This window comes from Cetorhinus maximus, chromosome 19, assembly GCF_964194155.1.
Source record: "Cetorhinus maximus chromosome 19, sCetMax3.hap1.1, whole genome shotgun sequence".
Lineage (NCBI taxonomy): Eukaryota > Metazoa > Chordata > Chondrichthyes > Lamniformes > Cetorhinidae > Cetorhinus > Cetorhinus maximus.
The window spans coordinates 62,537,291-62,558,133 of NC_135897.1; the positions used below are offsets into that span (position 1 = coordinate 62,537,291).

The window sequence follows — 20,843 nt, forward strand, 5'->3', positions numbered from 1 at the left end:
TTCCTTGGCTATACTGAAATCCATTATTTCAAGCTGGTTTGTAAACAAGTGTTACTCCTTAGCAGATAAAGACAGATGTCATTTAATTTGCACCAGCCAATTTTTGTGCCAACATTTGTAGGGTTCAAGAAATCATGCATAGATGTGACAGCCTGGAGAATGGAGCAGTTACATGCTTTTATCAGACATTATCATGCCTTAGGACAGGAAAAAACTGTTAATACAGTTTTCCAACTAGCCTAGAGACATGGGTCAAAGGCTCACAATTAGTTTTTCTGTATTTGGATGTGGAGCTCAAACTACACATACAAAGTTCCTTCCTGTCTAACTGTTCATCTCCTTCTGATCTGGAGTGGTTTAGAACCATATTAAGAGTTGTTTTAAATCTGTTCTCGTTAATAGTTTTTTTGCATCTTGCTTCCTTATCATCAAAGAGCTGAAATCCTACTTCAGAAAGGAGGGATGGGGAGCAGGGATAACCTATTTCTAATTTTTATATGGGAACTAAATGAATGAGAAAAGACACCATTGTACAGTATATCTGGTATGTCAATTAGATTGCCTCAGCAGCTTTGTTTCTGCCTACATAATAATGTAAAATGATAATTAAAGGAATGGTAGGGCCAATTTAAGGGCAAATAAGGAAAAAAAGTGGAGGCAGAGCACATGACTGAGATATTGCTTACTTGATACTCATGAAGGAGGGATGAAGTTAATGTTGCAGAAAGGGTGGGGGAGGGAGGTTAGGAGTATTTAATAGGATAATAGATAGGGAAGGTGCTAAATAGATTGGCACTCAAAGTTTACAAGTCACCTGTTTCAGATGGGATGCATCCTAGATCGTGGAGGGAAGCAAGGATGGAAATAGCAGAAGCTCGGACCACAAATTTTTCAATCCTCCATGGATATGCGAGTAGTGTCAGAGGGCCGGAAGATTGCAGATATTATACCCCTGTTCAAAAAAGGAGGGGAATAAACCTGATAGCTACAGGCTGATCTCTCAGTGGTAGGAAAACAATCCAGACCAAAGTAAAGGACAAAATTAATTCTCACTTGGAAAAACATGGGTTAACAGGGCAAAGCCAGCATGAAATTGTTAAAAACTGAGTGTGTCTGTAACCTGATGGCAGTTCTTTGTTGAAGGAACAGATAGGGTTGATGAAGATAGAGCAGGAGATGCCATATAACTTTCAAAAGGTTTCTGATAATGGAGGCAGAGAATAATGTGAACAGAGATTTTCCTGATTGGAGAGAAGTATGCAGTGGGGTCCCCAAGGGATCACTGTTCAGGCTATTGCTTGTACATACAATTGGATTTGGGTGTGGGGTATACAATTTCAGAGTTTGTGAATTATACCATTACCCATGTTGTGATATTTTGGGAAGAGGGCAGGCAAAAGCTTCAGAAAGGTAAAAACACACTGGTAAAATAGTAAGTAGGGACTCTGAGCATAAAAACAAGTGAATCATGCTAAACTAACTAAAGAGGCCTAAAATTGTCATTTATAAAGGTTCAGCATGACTTACTTGTTTTGAGGCCTTGACGTCCTTCCAAATGACTAGTCAGGCCTCAAGTCAGAGTATTGTTTGCAATTCTGCGCACCTCACTTTTGGAAGGGTGTCAAGGCCCTGAAGGTGATATCGCAGAGGTTTACTAGGATAATACAAGCGATGAGGGACATCAGTTAAGCGGAGAAATTAGAGAAACAGGAGGTTAGGAAGAAACCTAACAGAGCAATTCAAAATTGAAGTTTTTTTTTTTAAGAAGAGCAAGTAGGGAAAAATGTTTCCTCTAACCATGGGTTGGTAATCAGTTTTAAAATAATTGCCAAAAGAACTAGAGGGCAAAGAGGAGAAATTATTTTACACAGTTAAATATGATTATCTGAAATGCCTGAGTGGGTGGTGGAATCAGATTTCGCCGTAATTTTCAAAAGGCAACTGGACGTAAAAACTAATTTTTGAGTGTTATGGGGGGAGAAAAGCTGGGGGTGTCATCTAAATTGGACAACTCTTTCATAGAGCTGGCACAAGCACATCAGGCTGAATGGTGCCTTCTATGCCAAAAGAATTTATGATTGCATAGTATTTACAGCTACTGGCCATTCAGCTCAAGATGTAGCTCCATGCTGGTGTCTGGCTCCACTCAAGCCTCTTCTCACTTCTTCATTTAACCCCATCAATATATCCTTTTATTCCTATTAACCGCATGTTTATCTAGCTTTCCCTCAAATACTTCTCCATTAATTGCTTCAACTGCTCTTTGTTGTATGAGTTCCACATTCTAACCACTCTGAGTAAAGAAGTTTCTTCTAAGTTTCCTATAGGATTTATTAGTGACTTTCCTATATTTATATCTCTATGTCTACCTTATCAACTGTTTCATGATCTTAATAACCTTCATCATGACACCCTTCAGTCTTCTCTTTTCCCAATGGTTCCAGAACCGAGAGGGTATACACCTTTCTATGATTTGAGCAGCTGGAAATAAATGCCTGTTTTCACGAAAACAGGTGTCATCAAGAATGCAGTCAGTTTTAATCGATTTCTCAAGTTGTCCAACTTCTAAAAATTCATTTTCTCAGGAAATAGGATTTTGATGTGTGCAAGAGCCTAAACTCAGAAATTAAACATAGTATTTCTAAATCCAAAATGAAATGTCTGGAGTAAACTCCAATTATAAGGCAACATGTATTGCCAATGTTGGAAACGGCCAGTACTCCAAGATAATGCATCCCATTGGTTTTAAGTTAACTTGGACTTGTATTAATGTTCCAACATCATCCATAACCAACAGTTTTATAGGAAATATAATACTGTACAGCAGCATGATCATTTGGTCAGACAAGAAATATCATTTCAAAGTAACCATAAGATGTAGGGTCAGAAATAGTCCATTTGGGCCATCGAGTCTGCTCCACCATTCAAGAGATCATGGCTGATCTGATAATCCTTAACTCCACTTTCCTGCCTTTTCCCCACAACCCTAGATTCCCTTACTGATTAAAAATCTGTCTCTCTCAGCCTTGAATATACTTAACGACCCTGCCCCCTGGTAAAGAATTCCACAGATTAACAACCCTCAGAAGAGATTACTCATCATTTGAGTCTTAAATGGGCGACCCCTCACTCAGATTAAAATAGATAAACAGAAAATGCTAATATTTTATGAACATGTGCATGTAGATAAAATGCACAGATTAAGCTTTTCCTGGGTTAAGTTTGTCCATATGGCATTAACATTTGAAAAACATGGTATTTTAATCTTAATATGGCAAACCAATTACCAAATAGCTTCAGGTGCACTAAAACCTTCCTTTCCCACTTATCTTCAAAGTTTTGAAATACTTTCTTTACTTTGATCCTGATTAGTACTAAAGTAGATTTCAACCCCAGTGCTAACCAATTTTCTGACACGTGACAAAGAAATGCTGTGCAACTTGAGAATTAACATTTGTGGTAACATTAAAGGCTTATTGAGCAATGTGTCTTTAGGGTTCATACCTACTATTTGCTTTCCTTCTGGCTGAAAGGTATTTTTCTTATAACACATAACCACATATCGCTCTACGTCAAGACTAAAGAAGCTTCTACCAAAATTGCTTTTCAGCAATATAGTACAAACAGAAAAATAAAATCAAAATACTGCAGATGCTGGAGATCTGAAACAAAAAAAGTGCTGAAAAAACTCAACAGGTTTGGCAACATCTGCAAAGAGTAATGCTTCAAGTCCAATATGACTCTTCTTCTGATGAGTTTTTCCCAACATTTTTTTTTAATTTAGTACGAACGGGCTCCAGGTTGAGTAAGGGGTGTATTCCACACTTCCGCAAATGTTGATAGCTGGAGAAAATACTAGCATGAGCAGTGCTTCACTGGGAAAAATTTGAAAATGTCTTATTAATCAGGGTAGATCTAAAGACCAAATTTCTTCAGTCAAGCAGTCATTGTCTATGCCTCAACCAACGAAATAAAACTCAAAAAACTCTTATGGAAGCAAGTTTATACAGGCTAATGGCTTTTTGGGCTCTACAAAAGACTCAATAAAACAAATGCAAATAAAAATTCAAAAGCTCTGAGGTAAAGCATTATTGCATGTCACACTGGATATAATGCAATGGCACCATTAAGAATGATGCTTTAGTGGGTATTTCAACTAAAATGGCTTTATGTAATTAGCGTACTTATTATTCACAAAACAACAGATTTCTGTACACATAAATAGAAGATAGATCTGGAACTCATTCTGTGGTTTTCTCCTGTTAATTCATTAACCCAGAAGATTTACACAAGTTGCATTGCTGTGGAGCAAGACAATAAATAACATGGGGACAGCTAGGCCGAGTCTTTAAATGAAAAAAGTCTATTCTAGCAATATAAATTCAAGTGAATCAAAAGCAATGGAATTGCTTTTTATAAAAAACATTACTTTTGGTTTACAAAAGCAAAATACTGCAGATGCTGGAAATCTGGGGGAAAAAAGAGCAAACGTTACAAATACTCAGGTCAGAGTTTCTGTGGAGGGAGAAAAAGAGTTAGCAATTTAGGTTGATGACCTGTTGTCAGAACTCAGTCCTGAAGTATCAAATTTCTTCATATCTCCAGATATGTAGCCTGATCTGCTGGGTACTTCCAGCATTTTCAAGTTTTTATTGCTTTCAGATTGTTTTAAAATACTTGCTGCTAAAACTACTACCTAAATCAAGAAGTGCACTGCGTACCTTATCCAACACAACATCACTAATTGCTGGTAGGCCTTCAGGTTTCTGCATGCTGGCAAAGATGAACTGGAACCCCAAGAGAAATTCACGGTCATACTTTTTCTTGTCCTCAGGATTAAGTGGTTTCCAATTTTCTAATGGGGGCAAATTATAAGAGTTAAAAATTGAATTTTATACACTTTTCAGCTTTATACTACTACATAGTTATTAAGTATCTCAATTAATATAGTGTAATGGAATCCGTAGTTTCAAAGACTATTTTTTGAGACCGATCCAAATTGAAAAGGGAAATGGAGAAAGAAAACTCACCCTCCCAGTTTCTAAGAAACTAAAAGTGAAACTTAGATTGGAAATTAAAACATCTGGGGAGACTGAAACTGGTTGAAACCATACAAAAAATAATTCAGAGAAATCAGAGCTCAGACGATCATAATGATCCCAATGATGTAGTACAGGCAGGCTGAATAAGACAGGCTAGATCCAGAAGCTGACAACAGGCAAATATACAGTTGCTGAAGCTGTTACTTGAAGATAACATTGTTGAATCTAAGCAATCCAGATTAAAAGCAGAGTTGAGGAAGTTCTGCAGACGTGTACCATTTTTGGTGAATGCCACGCCCCTGGAACTAAAGTTGCTTGTGTGCTGCTGTCGGTTAGGGATCAGGCTGGATCCTAGAAGAGGGGCTGAAATTCTTCATGAGGAAGACAGTTTTGAAGGATTGTGTGACTGAGGTCAATGACGTGCACTGAATGGACTGCTGAGCCAATTCATAAAATCTATCTTCGTTGTATCTTGCCATTTAACGGGTAGTTTATAATCAACCGCAATTTGCTTGTTAATTCATGCTTAACTTATATTGATTCTGGATTTGAATATAGGTGATTACTCAAGATAATATTTAGCGTTTGTACTATTTGACACTTGTATAGTAAAAATTCACTTGCTTTAAACTGTGGAATTTTGTGGTTTCATTCTTTCAGTAAATTATTTGAATTTCAGATTTTTTTTTAGTCAAGTTACGGGTCTCGATCAAGTCCATAACAACATTCATTACCTTCCTTAAAAAGGTTGTACGAGCTCTATACACATGGTTGGAATCATTCCAAAGAAAATTTACCCAGAACACTAAGAAATTCATTCACTCCACCACCCCCCAGCCAATAACTCCCCCCACCTCAAAAAGTCATTTCATAATCTGCAGCTTGTTGCAAGACGAATTCCACAGGCTCACCACTCTCTTGGTGAAGAAATTTCTCATCTCAGTCCTAAATGGTCTACCCTATTCCAAGGTGCCTGAGTAGTTCTATGCTATTTGGAGGCCTAACTGAGACCCAAAGTATTGAAACAACAAACATCTATAAGCCTCACTGGATCAGAAATAAAATTTGGGGAGACTAGGAAGCAGCATAACTTATATTAAAGGAGGCGGCAAATCACAGGTGTAACAACTAATCTAACACCCTTTATATTATAACCTTCGCCTGGAATAGAAAACATGCCAAGTTTTACCATACTGACCCAAGAAATAACCACCAGCTTAATTTTACTGTGATTTTGGGTAGGTCATGCCCAGACAGGGAGCAATTGCTGTTCAATAATGGGCTGGCCAGCTGGAAAGGGTCTATGTGAATCTAGTCTGCACTTGCCTGTTCGATTTATAGCCATGAGGATGTGGACCTAGACATCACTATCTGACAAAGACATCATCTGCCATCTTGCTCTGAGACTGCGTTGCGCCCAGCCGACATCTTGGCAACTCCATCCCTCTCCCAAGCAACTGTCTGAAGATGAACCTTGCTCACAACTTTGGCGATATACTTGATCCCACAAATGAGCTTCCAACTACGTATCCAGTTATCAAGACCATCTACTTCCACCTATGTAACATTGCCTTACAGAGTCAGTTACTCAGCTGTTAAAACCCTCATCTGCCTTTATCATCTTTAAACTCGATTACTCCCAATACTCTCCTGACTGCCTCCAACTTCCACTCAAATAAATTTGAGCTCATCCAAATCAATGCTGCTTGTATCCTAACTCACAACAAATCCCATTCACCCATCAACTCACTGACCTACCTAATGACTCGATGACTGGCTCCCAGTCTAGCAAGGCCACGACATTAGAATTCTCATCCTTGTTTACAAATCCCCCATTAGCCTCTTCCCTCCCTCAGTCCTGCAACCCTCTAAAATTTCTGCACTTCTCCAGTTCTACCCTCTTGCATTTTCCCCTATTTTAATCATAGAAACATAGAAAATAGGAGTAGGCCATTCGAGCCTGCTCCGCCATTCATTATGATCATGGCTGATCTTCCAATTCAATAGTCTGCTCCTGCTTGCTCCCCATATCCTTTGATCGCTTTCACACCAAGAGCTATATCTAACTCCTTCTTGAAAACATACAATGTTTTGGCATCAACTACTTTCTGTGGTAGCGAATTCCACAGGCTCACCACTCTCTGGGTGAAGAAATTTCTCCTCATCTCAGTCCTAAATGGTCTACCCTGTATCCTCATCTCAGTCCTAAATGGTCTACCCTGCATCCTCAGACTGTGACCCCTGGTTCTGGACTCCCCCACCGTCAGGAACATCCTTCCTGCATCTACCCTGTCTAGTCCTGTTAGAATTTTATAGGTTTCAATGAGGTCACAGAATCTCTCAGTGCAGGAGGCCCTTCGGCCCATCGAGTCTGCACCGACACATGAGAAACACCTGACCTACCTACCTAATCCCATTTGCCAGCACTTGGCCCATAGCCTTGAATGTTATGACGTGCCAAGTGCTCATCCAGGTACTTTTTAAAGGATGTGAGGCAACCCGCCTCCACCACCCTCCCAGGCAGAGCATTCCCCCTCATTCTTCTGAACTCCAGCGAATATAATCCTAACCGGCTCAATCTCTCCTCATATGTCACTCCCACCATCCCAGCAATCACTCCACTATTGGCGATCACGCTTATAGCTGCCTAGGCTCTAAGCTCGAATTCCTTCCATCTTTCTTCCTATAAGATGCAACTTAAAACCTACCTCAGGCCAACCTTTTGGACATCTGCCCTAATCTCGTGGTTCAGTGTCAAATTTTGCTTCATAGTGCATCTGTCAAGCACCTTGGGACCGTTTACATCATTAAAGGCATTAGATAAATGGAAGTTTGTGAAAGATTCATTGAATTCTAGATTGTACTGAAGACAACTCCAATCCTGTGCCAATATGCCCAACTGCTGCTGATTAATACATCTAAGCACTGATAGACATTTAACTAAAATGGCTTATTAAATAAACTGCCACTATACCATAGATGAATGTTGGTTACCAAACTAGAGCCTTAAAAACTATGTAATTTGGAGACATTAAGGCTGGCATGGAAAGATAGGATTACAAATAAAACTAGGAAAAGAGCAAATAATAATGCTCAAGTGGAAATAGACGGATTTTGTTATTCACCGGACATGGGGTTTGAAGCTCAGATTGGGGTCAAACATAGATGCCTGAGCAAGCACCTGGGATAAGCAATAGATTTGAAGGCCAAGGCACAAAGCTTATGAAAAAGCTGAGCAGTTGGAATCCACACTCTTAAGTGGAAGAAAATTCTAGTTCTAAAAACACCCAGAGGTCCACCAGAACAACAATATTCAGAAAGCATAGGTCATCAATCACTCATATGTTAATCTTAGAGAGAGCAATGTTCAAAGCCTTCACTGCTCATTTTTTATTCTGACTTGGAGGGAGGGGGGGGATGCTTTGGTGCTAAGCTGAACCTCAAGATCATTTGGCAATATTAGATCCATGTAGAGAGCTCGGGACAAGACTCAGGCCTTCTTGAATAGTCACACAATGATGGAATAACAGCCAGGTAGATGCAGTGGGTTTAAGGTGCTAATAGGGATTCATGGAACTAAATCAAAATACCATGGTCAAGCTGGTTATACTTACCCTGACAGATAAAGGTATCAAGTCAAAATGCGTGGACAGAAAACTTATAAGTTCCTAAACTATAAAACCAAAACTTAAACTTCAAAGTGAACTGCCCCATGAGATGAAACAAACCTGGTTGTAAGCAACATACTACCACAACGCTCAAAATGTTCTTACACAGGAAATGGAACATGAATAGTGGAGAAAGAACCATATGTTCCAGAATACATGACAATCTACCCAGGACATCAACTTCAAAGTCAAGATCACAGAAGTTTCTCCTCTTTTATCTCATATTCCAACCTCCATCCACAAAACAAAATAAAGCATTCCCCATCGGTACATGGAGAAGAATAAATTAGAAATGGAATTTTCTTTGCTTAGAATATTCAGTACAAAAAACGGAGACAAAACAAAGACACAAACATTTAATAGCACCATCAGAAATACTTGCCCAACATTTGCTGAAAATGTTGCTAAACATCTAGATCTACATCAGTTTATCCCCACCTCGTGGCAAATGACCAAATAATAAGCACAAAAAGACAAGTTACTGCTCGAGCAATTACAACTTTATAGCTTGCTGAGTACAGCAGTTCGATGTATTTTTAAAAATACATATTTAGAAACACATTTGACTCAGAACCAAAATCATGATGCATACACAGCATAGGTCAGGAAACAGTGAAAACTGGTTAATTACAATCAAAAAGGCCCAATGCTCTCTAGGTCCCCAGTCTTTCATAACCGAAAAGATTTCCCTTCAGATGATTTGCACAACTGTTTTGTAATCACTGACATATTAATATAAGACTTCCCTCCAAGATCAGGTTCCATGTCCTGAATGTGATGTTTTAGTATTTTTCACTTATACCGCTAACTCACCTTCTTTATACTGATATTTTTGATCTAATAATTTGATCCCGTCTGGCTTGATGTTCTCCACGTCTTGTTTATCCTCCTTTTCTTCCCATGTTTCCTCTGGCTCATCACGGGTGGAAGCAATTGCTTCATTCACTTCGACAGATACAGCAGCAGGTTGGGCATCAGTCTCGGCTGCAGGTTCTTTTACTTGAGACTGCAGAAAGACATTTGCTTTGAGTATGCAATTCCTAATTAATAGTTTCAGCTAATTTTGAATTGCATCACTTAAAAGAAGCTTCTAAATATCCGGCGTGTTTGGATCACATTATTAATGGTGCACAAAGTGGCCAAAAACAAGTTTGATCGGTGGCATGGCACTTTCTACAAACATATTCTGGCTGTTACTTACAGTAATTGAAACTAGGTGTCACACAAGGATTTGTGACACACATCTACTGTGATGGCAAATTATCAGGGCCAGTAAAATTAAAGTAGCGAAAAGAAGGTTGCTTCCTAAAATACTAAGTAAAAACTAAAAGTGCCAAAAAAATTCCATTCTACAAACCAGAAATTTGTTGGGAAGTAATTTGAAACTACTTTGCTGAGAACTGAAGATTTAAATAATCGGAACTGTTTTATCCCCCTACTGCAAAAGGCAGGTGATTTCCTGGGAAAGGACAAAATGAGATATGCTCCAGAAAGAGGCTTCATAATGCATCTTCACCACTAAAGACTTGAGCTTTTTTTTTGGGTAGGGATTTAGTTTTTTAAAACCACAGATAATCACACCAAATGAAGCAATATAGTTTTATTAAATAGCTCGATTTCAACAGGTATTTTTCATTTGCTGATACAAAGCTAAAATATGCCTTCTTTCCAAATGTAATCTCTTACTGACATGCAAGAGAGGGAGGAATAGAATTAAGACCCAATGTGGTCAGTATTCCACTGCCTGACAGGCTATGAAACACAATTTAGAGGCACAGAAAGCACCAAATCTAGAGGATCAGATTATGTCAAAGGGATGCAAGGTGCAAATGGTTCTTGGTGCTGAAACCTTATTCACTATCAGCAAGTGAGGTCTCAGTACCAAGAATTATTTGCACCGTGCGTCCCTTTGACATAATCTGACCCTCTAAATTGTGTTTCATAGCCTGTCAGGCAGTGGAATACGAACCATATTGGGTCTTGGTTCTATTCATTGATCTTAATATTTACTTTAAATCTCAATGCAGATTGCAACCTGTCAAACCTATCCCACATATCAGAGTCAGAGTCATTACAGTGCAGAAGGAAGCCCGTCAAATCCATGCTGGCTCTTGGTAGAGCAATCCGTCAGTTGCATTCTTCTGCACTATGCCCATAGCCCTGCAAGTTTATTTCCTCAAATGCTCATCCAATTTCCTTTTAAAATTATTGATCGCCTCTGCTTCCACCACTCTTCAGTGGCAGAGTATTCCAGGTCATTATCACTTGCTGCGTGAAAAAGTTCTTCACATCCTTGCATTTCATCCAAAGCCTTAAACATATGTACTCTAGTCTTTGCACAGCTAATGGGAACAGATTTTCTTTGTCTACTTGTATTTGTAGAGTACCTCTAACACAGTTTAGATGAAAAAAAGTGTCAATAACATACTTCCAGTCTTCACTATAGTTTTTTAATGCCAAAATATAGGTGCTACCACCTGGCCCTGCCAGTAGGTATCTTCCCTAACCATCCACAGTAATTAGCAATTCTACATTGCACTCAACCACTTTATAAGACAAAACAAGTACCTCTTTGAAAGCATCTAGTAGATCTCCAACGGCTTCTTTCTTGTTCAAGTCCTTCAATTTCCTCTTTTTCTTTGGCACAGATACAGCTGCGGCTAAGAGAGATGTTTAGTGAGCTAACAACATTCAGAAATTATCCCACCCCAGTAATAAGATCAATCCTAGAGATAGGTACAGGTAAAGACCACCAAGGGTTAGCATAACCAGTCTTAATCTTACTGTAAACAGAAAGTTAACACAATTAGGCTTCTGTTCATGATGCAGCCAAGACTGCAAGCTAATTTCGGAGCATCTTAAACTTAGGGCTCAGTTACTCAATAGCATAACGAAAAGAAAAATTATATATACATATAAATATCTTTAAGAATCAATTGCAGTGTCACAAGTATAGTCTAAAACCCATACACAATATTACCAGCAAATTGGAAGGCTTTAGCCAAAATGCGATACTACCATTTTTGTTTTGCACTATTATAATTACTGCTAAAAAGCCTGTTCTAGCTTTGAATACCATTTAGTCTATCTGCTTTACAACTGCTATCAAAATCAAGTGCTCCTTCTCTTTTCAATCAACCAACCGATCAAAGACTAGTAATCTTCATTCCATGCTTATTATGTTGCAGCCTGACACCAATCCACAGCAATGCTGTTATAAGGTTGTCTCCCCATTCATATTTCTCTAAATGGCAGTAGTGAAGCACATTTTTAAAAAAAATAATTCATACTACGTGGGTGTCGCTGGCTAAGCCAGCAATTATTGCCCATCCCTAATTGCCCTCGAAAAGATGGGGGTGAGCTGCCTTCTTGAACCGCTGCAGTCCATGTGGTGTATGTACACCAACAGTGCTGTTGGGGAGGGAATTCCAGGATTTTCACCCAGCGACAGTGAAAGAATGGCAATATATTTCCAAGCCAGGATGAGTAGCTTGGAGGGGAGCTTCTAAGTGCTGGAATTCCCATCTGTCTGCTGCCCTTATCCTTCTAAATGGTAGTGGGTTTGGAAGGTTCTGTCTTAGGCGGCTGGGTGAGTTCCTGCAGTGCATCTTGTAGATGGTACACACTGCTGCCACTGTGCATCTGTGGTGGGAGTGAGTGAATGTTTGTGGATGGGGTGCCAATCAAGCAGGCTGCTTTGTCCTGAACTGTGTCAAGCTTTGAGTGTCTTTGGAGCTGCACTCATCCAGGCAAGTGGAGAGTATTCCATCACATTCCTGACTCATGCTTTGTAGATGACGGACAGGTTTTGGGGAGTCGGGAGGAGAGTTACTCGCCGCAAGATTCCTAGCCTCTAACCTGCTCTTGTAGCCACAGTATTTATATGGCTAGTCCAGTTTAGTTATGCAATAGATGACAAATAAGCTGCACGAACAGAGACAAAATATTCTAAATCAGTGGAGAAACCCAGAACGTAGACTGGAGAGAGAAAACAGGGTTAAATGGTAGTTTCCCAAGGGTAGAAAAACAGCAAGGTTAGGAGTCTGCAATAATTGCTCCATTAGCTTAATAAATTGTACTGTCAATTAACAGTGACCATTAAATGGCACACACTTGCTAATGAACATAGGAAAAGGAGGCAGCCATTCAGCCTGCTTAGCTGTTCAATGAGATTGAAGTGACCAGTACCTCAACTACATTTACCCACATGAGCCATATCCCTTATCTAATAAAAATCTATCAACCTCAGTCTCAAAAATTTCAAGTAACTCAGCATCCACAGTGTTTTATTGGACAGAGTTCCAGATTTCCAATACTGTTGACATGCAAAGTGTTTCCATATTCCAATCCTAAATGGGCTAACTCAAAATTTTAGGTTTCTGCCACCTTGTTCTAGATTCTGCAACTGGGGGAAATAGAGTATCCACATCTAGCCCATCAAACCCTTCATTTTATACACCTCAAATTTGTCCCTCAAACTACTAAGCTTAAGGGAATGCAGGCCAAGTTAATACAGCCTGACTTCTATTTTACGTTCAAAGGCGCAATATCATTCTCATGAATCTGTGCTGTACCTTCTCCAAAGCTGATGTATCCATCCTTTTTTTATAAAAATTTATTTATGGGATATGGGCTTCGCTGACTTGGCCAGCATTTATTGCCTATCCCTAGTCGCCCTTGAGAAGGTGGTGATGAGCTGCCTTCTTGAACCACTGCAGTCACTATGGTGTAGGTATACCTATAGTGCTATTAGGAAGGAGTTTCAGGATTTTGACCCAGCAACAGTGAAGGAATGGCAATATATTAAGTCAGGATGGTGAGTGACTTGGAGGGAAACCTCCAGGCGGTGGTGCTCCCATCTATCGGCTGCCCTTGTCCTTTCAGCTAGTCGTGGTCGTGGGTTTGAAAGGTGCTGTCAAAAGAGTCTTGGTGAATTCTTGCAGTGCATCTTTTAGATGGTACACACTGCTGCTACTGTGTGTCGGTGAAGGGTGTGAACGTTTGTGGATGTGGTGCCAATCAAGCAGGCTGCTTTGTCCCGGATGGTGTCAAGTGTTGTGGGAGCTCCACTCATCCAGGCAAATGGGGAGTATTCTATCACACTCCTGACTTGTGCCTTGCAGATGGTGGACGGGCTTTGGGGAGTCAGGTGGTGAGTTGCTCACCATACAATTCCTAGCCTCTGACCTGCTCTTATAGCCACAGTGTTTACATGGCTAGTCCAGTTCGGTTTCTGGTCAATGGTAAGCCCCCAGGATGTTGATAGTGGGGGATTCAGCAATGGTAATGTGATTGAACGTCATGGGGCAATGGTTAGATTCTCTCTTGTTGGAGATGGTCATTGTCTGATACTTGTGTGGCGCGAATGTTACTTGCCCCTTGTCAGCCCAAGCCTGGATATTTTCCGGAACTTGCTGTATTTGGACATTGACTGCTTCAGTATTTGAGGGGTTGCAAATGGTGCTGAACATTGTGCAATCATCAGCGAACATCCCCACTTCTGACCTTATCATGGAAGGACGGTCATCGATGAAGCAGCTAAAGATGGTTGGGCCGAGGACACGAACCTGAGGAACTCTTGCAGTGATATCCTGAAGCTGAGGTGACTGACCTCCAACAACCACAACCATTTTCCTTTGTGCTAGGTATGACTCCAACCAGTGGAGAGTTTTCACAGACTCCAGTTTTGCTGGGGGTCCTCGGTCAAATGCGACCTTGATGTCAAGGGCAGTTACTCTCACCTCACCTTAGTTCAGCTCTTTTGTCCATGTTTGAACCAAGGCTGTAATGAGCTCAGGCGCTGAGTGGCCCTGGCGGAACCCAAACTGGGCATCAGTGAACAGGTTATTGCTAAGCAAGTGCCGCTTGATAGCACAGTTGATGACCCCTTCCATTACTTTACTGATGATTGAGAGTAGACTGATGGGGCAGTAATTGGCAGGTTGGATTTGTCCTGCTTTGTGTACACAGGACATAACTGGGCAATTTTCCAAATTGCCGGGTGGATGCCAGTATTGTAGCTGTACTGGAACAGCTTGGCTAGGGACGCAGCAAGTTCTGGAGCACAAATCTTCAGTACTATTGCCGGAATAATTTCAGGGCCCATAGCCTTTGCACGGAGTGAATCGAATTGGCTGAAGGCTGGCATCGGTGATGCTGGCAACCTCCGGAGGGGGCTGAGATGGATCATCCACTCAGCGCTTCTGGATGAAGATTGTAGCAAATGCTTCAGTCATATCTTTTGTACTGATGTGGTGGGGACCCCCATCATGGAGGATGGGGATATTTGTGGAGCCTCCTCTTCCGGTGACTTGTTTAATTGTCCACCACCATTCATGACTGGGTGTGGCAGGACTCCAGTGCTTAGATCTAATTCGTTAGTCGTGAGATCACTTAGATCTGTCAATCAGTTGCTGCTTATGCTGTTTGGCATGCAAGTAGTACTACGTTATAGCTTCACCAGGTTGACAACTCATTTTTAGGTATGCCTGGTGCTGCTCCTGACATGCCCTCCTGCACTTTTCATTGAATCAGGGTTGATTCCCTGGCTTGATGGTAATGGTAGAGTGGGGAATATGCCAGGCCATGAGGTTACAGATTGTGTTTGAGTACAATTTTACTTCTGCTCATGGCTCACAGCGCCTTCATGGCTGCCCAGCCTAGATCTGTTTGAAATCTATCCCAATTAGCACAGAGATAGTGCCACAACACAACACGATAGAGGATACCCTCAATGTGAAGGTGGTACTTTGTCTCCACGATGACTGTGCGGCGGTCACTCCTACCAATATCGTCATGGACAGATATATCTCCGGTAGGCATGTTGGTGAGGATGAGGTCACGTATGTTTTTCCCTCACCACCTGCCACAGACCCAGTCTTACAGCTATGTCCTTTAGAACTCAGACAGCTTGGTCAGTAGTGGTGCTGCTCTTAGAGACGGACATTGAAGTCCCCCATCCAGATTACGTTCTGGATCTTGCCACCCTCAGTGCTTCCTCCAAGTGGTACTCAACATGGAGGAGCACTGATTCCATCAGCTGAGGGAGGTAGTACATGGTAATCAGTAGGAGTTTTCTTTGCCCATGTTTGACCTGATGCCATGAGACTTCATGGGGTCCAGGGTCGATGTTGAGGACTCTCAGGGCAACTTCCTCCTGACTGTATACCACTGTGCCGCCACCTCTACTAGATCTGTCCTGCCGGTGGGACAGGACATACTCCAGGATGGTGATGGTGCTGTCTGGGACATTATCTGCAAGATATGATTCCATGAGGGTGACTATGTCAGGCTGTTGCTTGACTAGCCTGTGAGACAGCTCTCCCAATTTTGGCAATAGCCCCCTGATGCTAGTAAGGAGGATTTTGCAGTGTTGACAGGGCTCAGTTTGCCGTTACTGTTTCCGGTGCCTAGGTCGATGCCGGGTGGTCCGTCCGGTTTCATTCCTTTTTTGAGACTTTGTAGCGGTTTGATACAACTGAGTGGCTTGCTAGGCCATTCAGAAGGCATTTAAGCGTCAACCACATTTTGCAGTGGGTCTGGAGTCACATGTAGGGCAGACCAGGTAAGGGATTCAAACCCGGGTCCCGAGATCATTACCCTGGGTCTCTGGGGTTACTAGCCCAGCAATAATAACACCAGGCCATTACCTCCCCTAAAGTGCAATGCCCATATCTCTAAGGTTGGGCCCAAGCTCCATACGAATGAAACATAACTTTCTACCAATTATACTTCAGTCTTCTTGACATTAAGACCAACATTTCATTAGTATTTTTGATTACTTTTGCAGTTCTAAATTGGCTTTTAGTGATTTGCATGTGAACGTCTAAACCCCTTGACTCCTCAAATGGTCATGAAGTAAATATTTCGATTTACCTTTAGCAAATCCAAAATGGCGATCTCTTACTTCCCCATTTAAACCCCATATGTCTAGTTCTGTCCCCTCATGTAATCCACATTCTCTAAAATTTCCTGCTTCTACCCATGAAACTTATCGTGTCAAACCTTGTGTCACCTAATTTGGATATACATGAGAAAAAAGTTGAGACCCCAACACAGATCTCTGGAGAACATGTGACATATCAGAGAACTTATCTTTTATTCCTATTTGTCTCCTACCTCCCAACCATCACCAAACCACAACAAAAGTTAGCCAGTTCCATATGCTTTAATAATTTCTTGTGTAGCACCTGATCGAATCTTTCCCAAAAATCCATATAGACAGCATTTGGGCATTATGGATAGGAGTGTCTCAGAATTCTTCAAAAAAATTGAACTATACTATTGAGCCATGACCTATTCATCACAAATCCACATTGACACCCCATCCCTAACAATAGATAACTGCAGCTTCCACAAAACTGATGTTAACTGATAGGTCTGTAATTTCCAGGTTACTCCCTCCCTAAATTTCACAATTTGCAATCTTAGTAATTCTTCCATCCAAAAGGGCTTTGAAAAATGATGAGCATCTGCAACTTCCCAACCTAAGAAATCCACTAATCAAAACACAAAAGATACAAGCTTCCCTTGTTTCACTGTGGTGAAATCACCAGGTGCTGGATAATTGTTTAGCTGAAGTCCTATTATTTTCTTCATCACCTTTCTCCATTTACTACATCATAAAATCAGTAAATTCTTCAGACTTATTTTTACATACCCCATATCCATTTTTTCTCTTAATATTCCTTTCTATACCTCTTTACGTCCCTTAAATCCTCCTGCCTTTATCCCAGTCTGCTGGATTTCCATTTTCCTTGCATTTGTCAAAGTCAGTTTAAGCCCGATACGGACTTATCATTTATTGATGATTGCTTAACTGCATAAGTGGGGCTTGTGTTTATTAGATGCATTTCTGTAATACCAAATACTTCCCATTGGTTGCAACTTTACCCATAAGCAGCTCAATCCCGTTAGATGTTCATAAAGCTTTCAGTTTAGCTTACATTAGAAACTAATTAAGGCAAACAATTAACTTGTTATTCGAATACAAGTAGGAAACTGATTTCCCATAGCGTGTTCTGACTGCAAGTGCAGCATCCAACAGTTTACCATCCATGAATAAGGCTGGTGCTCTGAAATCATTAATGTAGCTTTTCCCAGATCAGTCAATTGTTGAGAGACTAATGTAACAGAACTTGAGCTGCCAATGTCATTACTTTGCAGCGCTGGATTGTGCAGAATTTAATTTATATATTAAAAAGTAACATAATTGTTCCAATTAATTTTCTAAATTAGCAGCTATATTTATCTGTTTAATTCTAGGACTAAAAACCCTGTAGTTCATCAGCTACAATATTGAAGCCTGTACACTTTCACTACAATAGTCTTTGTTAACCAACATTTCATTATTTTCTTTCATTAATACCTTGCATAGGATTGTCAATTGTCTGGGATAAAGAAGCTGCTGTTGGTGAGGCATCCTGTGATTGGACTTCTAAATTGTCCTCCTCCTCCTTCTCCTCAGAAGGTACTGAGACTAGAGCACTCTCTTCAGTTTTTGTTGCTTCAGGTTCAGAAATTGGGCTGATATCAGATTCCTGCTGAGCTTCTGAAATTTCTGAATCCTGCTCTGTTGAAAACTCCAGACCATTAGTCATCTTCAGTTCTTCGGGTTGCGCAATGGGTGAATCCATTACAATTTCAAGTGGAGCTTCCTGTGGAGCTTCAAGCGGAGCTTCCTGTGGAGCTTCAAGCGGAGCTTCCTGTGGAGCTTCAAGCGGAGCTTCCTGCGGAGCTTCAAGCGGAGCTTCCTGCGGAGCTTCAAGCGGAGCTTCCTGCGGAGCTTCAAGCGGAGCTTCCTGCGGAGCTTCCTGCGGAGCTTCAAGCGGAGCTTCCTGCGGAGCTTCCTGCGGAGCTTCAAGCGGAGCTTCATGCGGAGCTTCGTGCGGAGCTTCGTGTGGAGCTTCCAGTGGAGCTTCAAATTCTTGACCAGGTTCATGTACTTGTCCTGCCATAACACCATTACTTTCCACTGCCAAATCTTTTGAGCTAGGTTCATCTACAATCACCTCCTCCTCTTTTTGTAGTTCTTGTACCTTCTCGGTTTCGTTTTTCTGCACTTCAACTGCTGGTGGCAAAGATATAGGTTCGGCCAAAGGGTTCGTTTCATTATCATTATGATCAGATGGTAAAGAATCTGTCACAGTCACATCACAAGAGACTACAGTGGTTGTAGTGTCATCTGGCTCAGTGACTGGAGTTTCCAGCACTTCCTCAGAGTCTGTTAATTTAGTGTTGATTTCAGATTTGCTTTCCACAATTTCAGGTGTAATAGATTTCTCAGGTTTGTTCCACTCTTCTACTGGTTTCGTTGCCACAGGAGACTTTGGCTTATCTAGTAAAACAAAAAAAGGAACTTATTATTAGCAAAATTAGCAGAAGACTATGCAACTCAAAGCTGATTATAGCAGCATGGAGAAACATTAATATGGTGAATTACAGAATGGATACAGGTCTGCAACCACAAGTTATAGTCTAGAGGTATAAACAGCTGGGGAGATGGTGTAGCCGTAACGTCATTGGACTAGTAAATCCATGTACATGTGGTGTACTTTGAGCCCATCAGCTGGTGGAATTTAAATTCAATTAAAATAATCTGGAATATAAAGCTAGTATCAGTAATTGTAACCATGATCTATCAATTGTCATAAAAAACCATCTGATTCACTAATATCCTTTAAGGGGAGGAAATCTGCCATCCTTACCTGGTCTGGCCCATATCCCACAAAAGAATAAAGAAAAAACAGCTGAGGTAGCTTAAGTTTAATTACACATCCATAGTAAAAACTGGGCACATTTGCAACTCCCATTTGAGTCACTGTTCAAGCTTCTGCAGCCAACTTATCTCTGTGCTGAAAGGCATCAAGGTTTGGCACTGCTGAAGCCAGGGTTGCCTTCCAGAAAATGAGTTGGTGGCACGGGGTCTTTGTGCTGAGTTTCAAACAGACTTTACTGCTTCAGAAAGTCACAGAAAACAGCCAACAAGTGCCATGTCAAGTCAGTGACTGGGAAGACCGGTGACACTCAACAACTATAAAAGACGGTAAACTGGCACCATTTCTGTAGCCAAAGTCAACCCAACTGCAGTTGAATGCAGTGAGCTAGTATGATAAATGACAATTGATTAAAATGGCACAAGAACTTGAAAAATTAAAAACAATGGTAAATTCGTCCCTGTGCATCAAGATTGTACAGAAGTCAATAAATGGGAATAAAATTAGCGCAGAATAGTGATTCTTTTTTGTTGCCCATCCCTAGCAGCTAACCTCAATTTTTAATCCAAGGTTAATTGTGTGTCAAGGGTAATGGGAGATCATGACTGACCAAGGTATGATTTCTTGGAAAAGATGGTGTCCATCAGGTGTCCCCTAACTGAAGTGATAGCAGTGCCAATGCGTGCACAGATCAAGTGTAAATAAGCTAGGAATTTAGTTGCTGGAATTATTGCTGAAAGCTAAATATAAATTACTAATTACAAAAATGATTGCACAAACAAATATTAGCAGCCAAGATAATAGTTAGGTATTGTTTTATCCATATCAAAAATATACCATCTCTTTTGATTAGATGAGTGGAAGCAAACAATTGCCACAATCTAATGGTGTACTGATCAACTGCTTGACTTACCTGGTCGGATGACGACTGGCACTGGATGAGGATTTTCCCCATTTGTTTGTATGACACTACCTCCCTCCAAGCTCCCTGCAGACTGTTGAATGGAAAGGACAGCTGATTGGTATAGGGTAAATCCATTGTCTATTTTCAATGCCCAATTTATACATACAGCCAGAGTTATTGGTCGTGTGTCCAAATCTTTAGTATCTTGTATGAAATGAGGCAATCCTAAACTATGATTTAGATTGTGAAGATTATGCAGAACATTGCAAGTGAAAAATATCAGCAGTCTAAAGCAGTGTTGTTCAAAAGAAATTGCTAAAGAGCCACAGTTGTAGCAATGGTGACAATTTTAACAACTAATTTTAGTAGGAAATTCCTTACATTCACTCACAATACAGGTAAATGTATTTCATAGGCATATAGTTACTCAACAGCTCCCACCATTCATGGAAATAAAGTAGTTCCAACACCTGAAACAGTCACACTCTGCGTTTCATCTAATCTTACTTGACGA

General features: G+C 40.7%; 1 protein-coding gene across 8 annotated transcripts in view; it reads right to left on the reverse strand.

The window, feature by feature from the left end:
• LOC144693845 (eukaryotic translation initiation factor 4 gamma 1-like) overlaps positions 1 to 20,843 on the reverse strand; it is a 122,902-nt gene that overhangs the window by 39,848 nt on the left and 62,211 nt on the right. For all 8 annotated transcript variants that reach the window (XM_078563939.1, XM_078563934.1, XM_078563936.1 and 5 more), the window contains 5 exons: positions 20,339 to 20,420; positions 18,078 to 19,046; positions 11,279 to 11,370; positions 9,524 to 9,716; positions 4,722 to 4,855 (listed from right to left, as the gene is read on the reverse strand). In XM_078563939.1, coding sequence (XP_078420065.1) covers positions 4,722 to 4,855; positions 9,524 to 9,716; positions 11,279 to 11,370; positions 18,078 to 19,046; positions 20,339 to 20,420 — 1,470 coding nt within the window. The remainder of the gene's footprint in view (positions 1 to 4,721; positions 4,856 to 9,523; positions 9,717 to 11,278; positions 11,371 to 18,077; positions 19,047 to 20,338; positions 20,421 to 20,843) is intronic.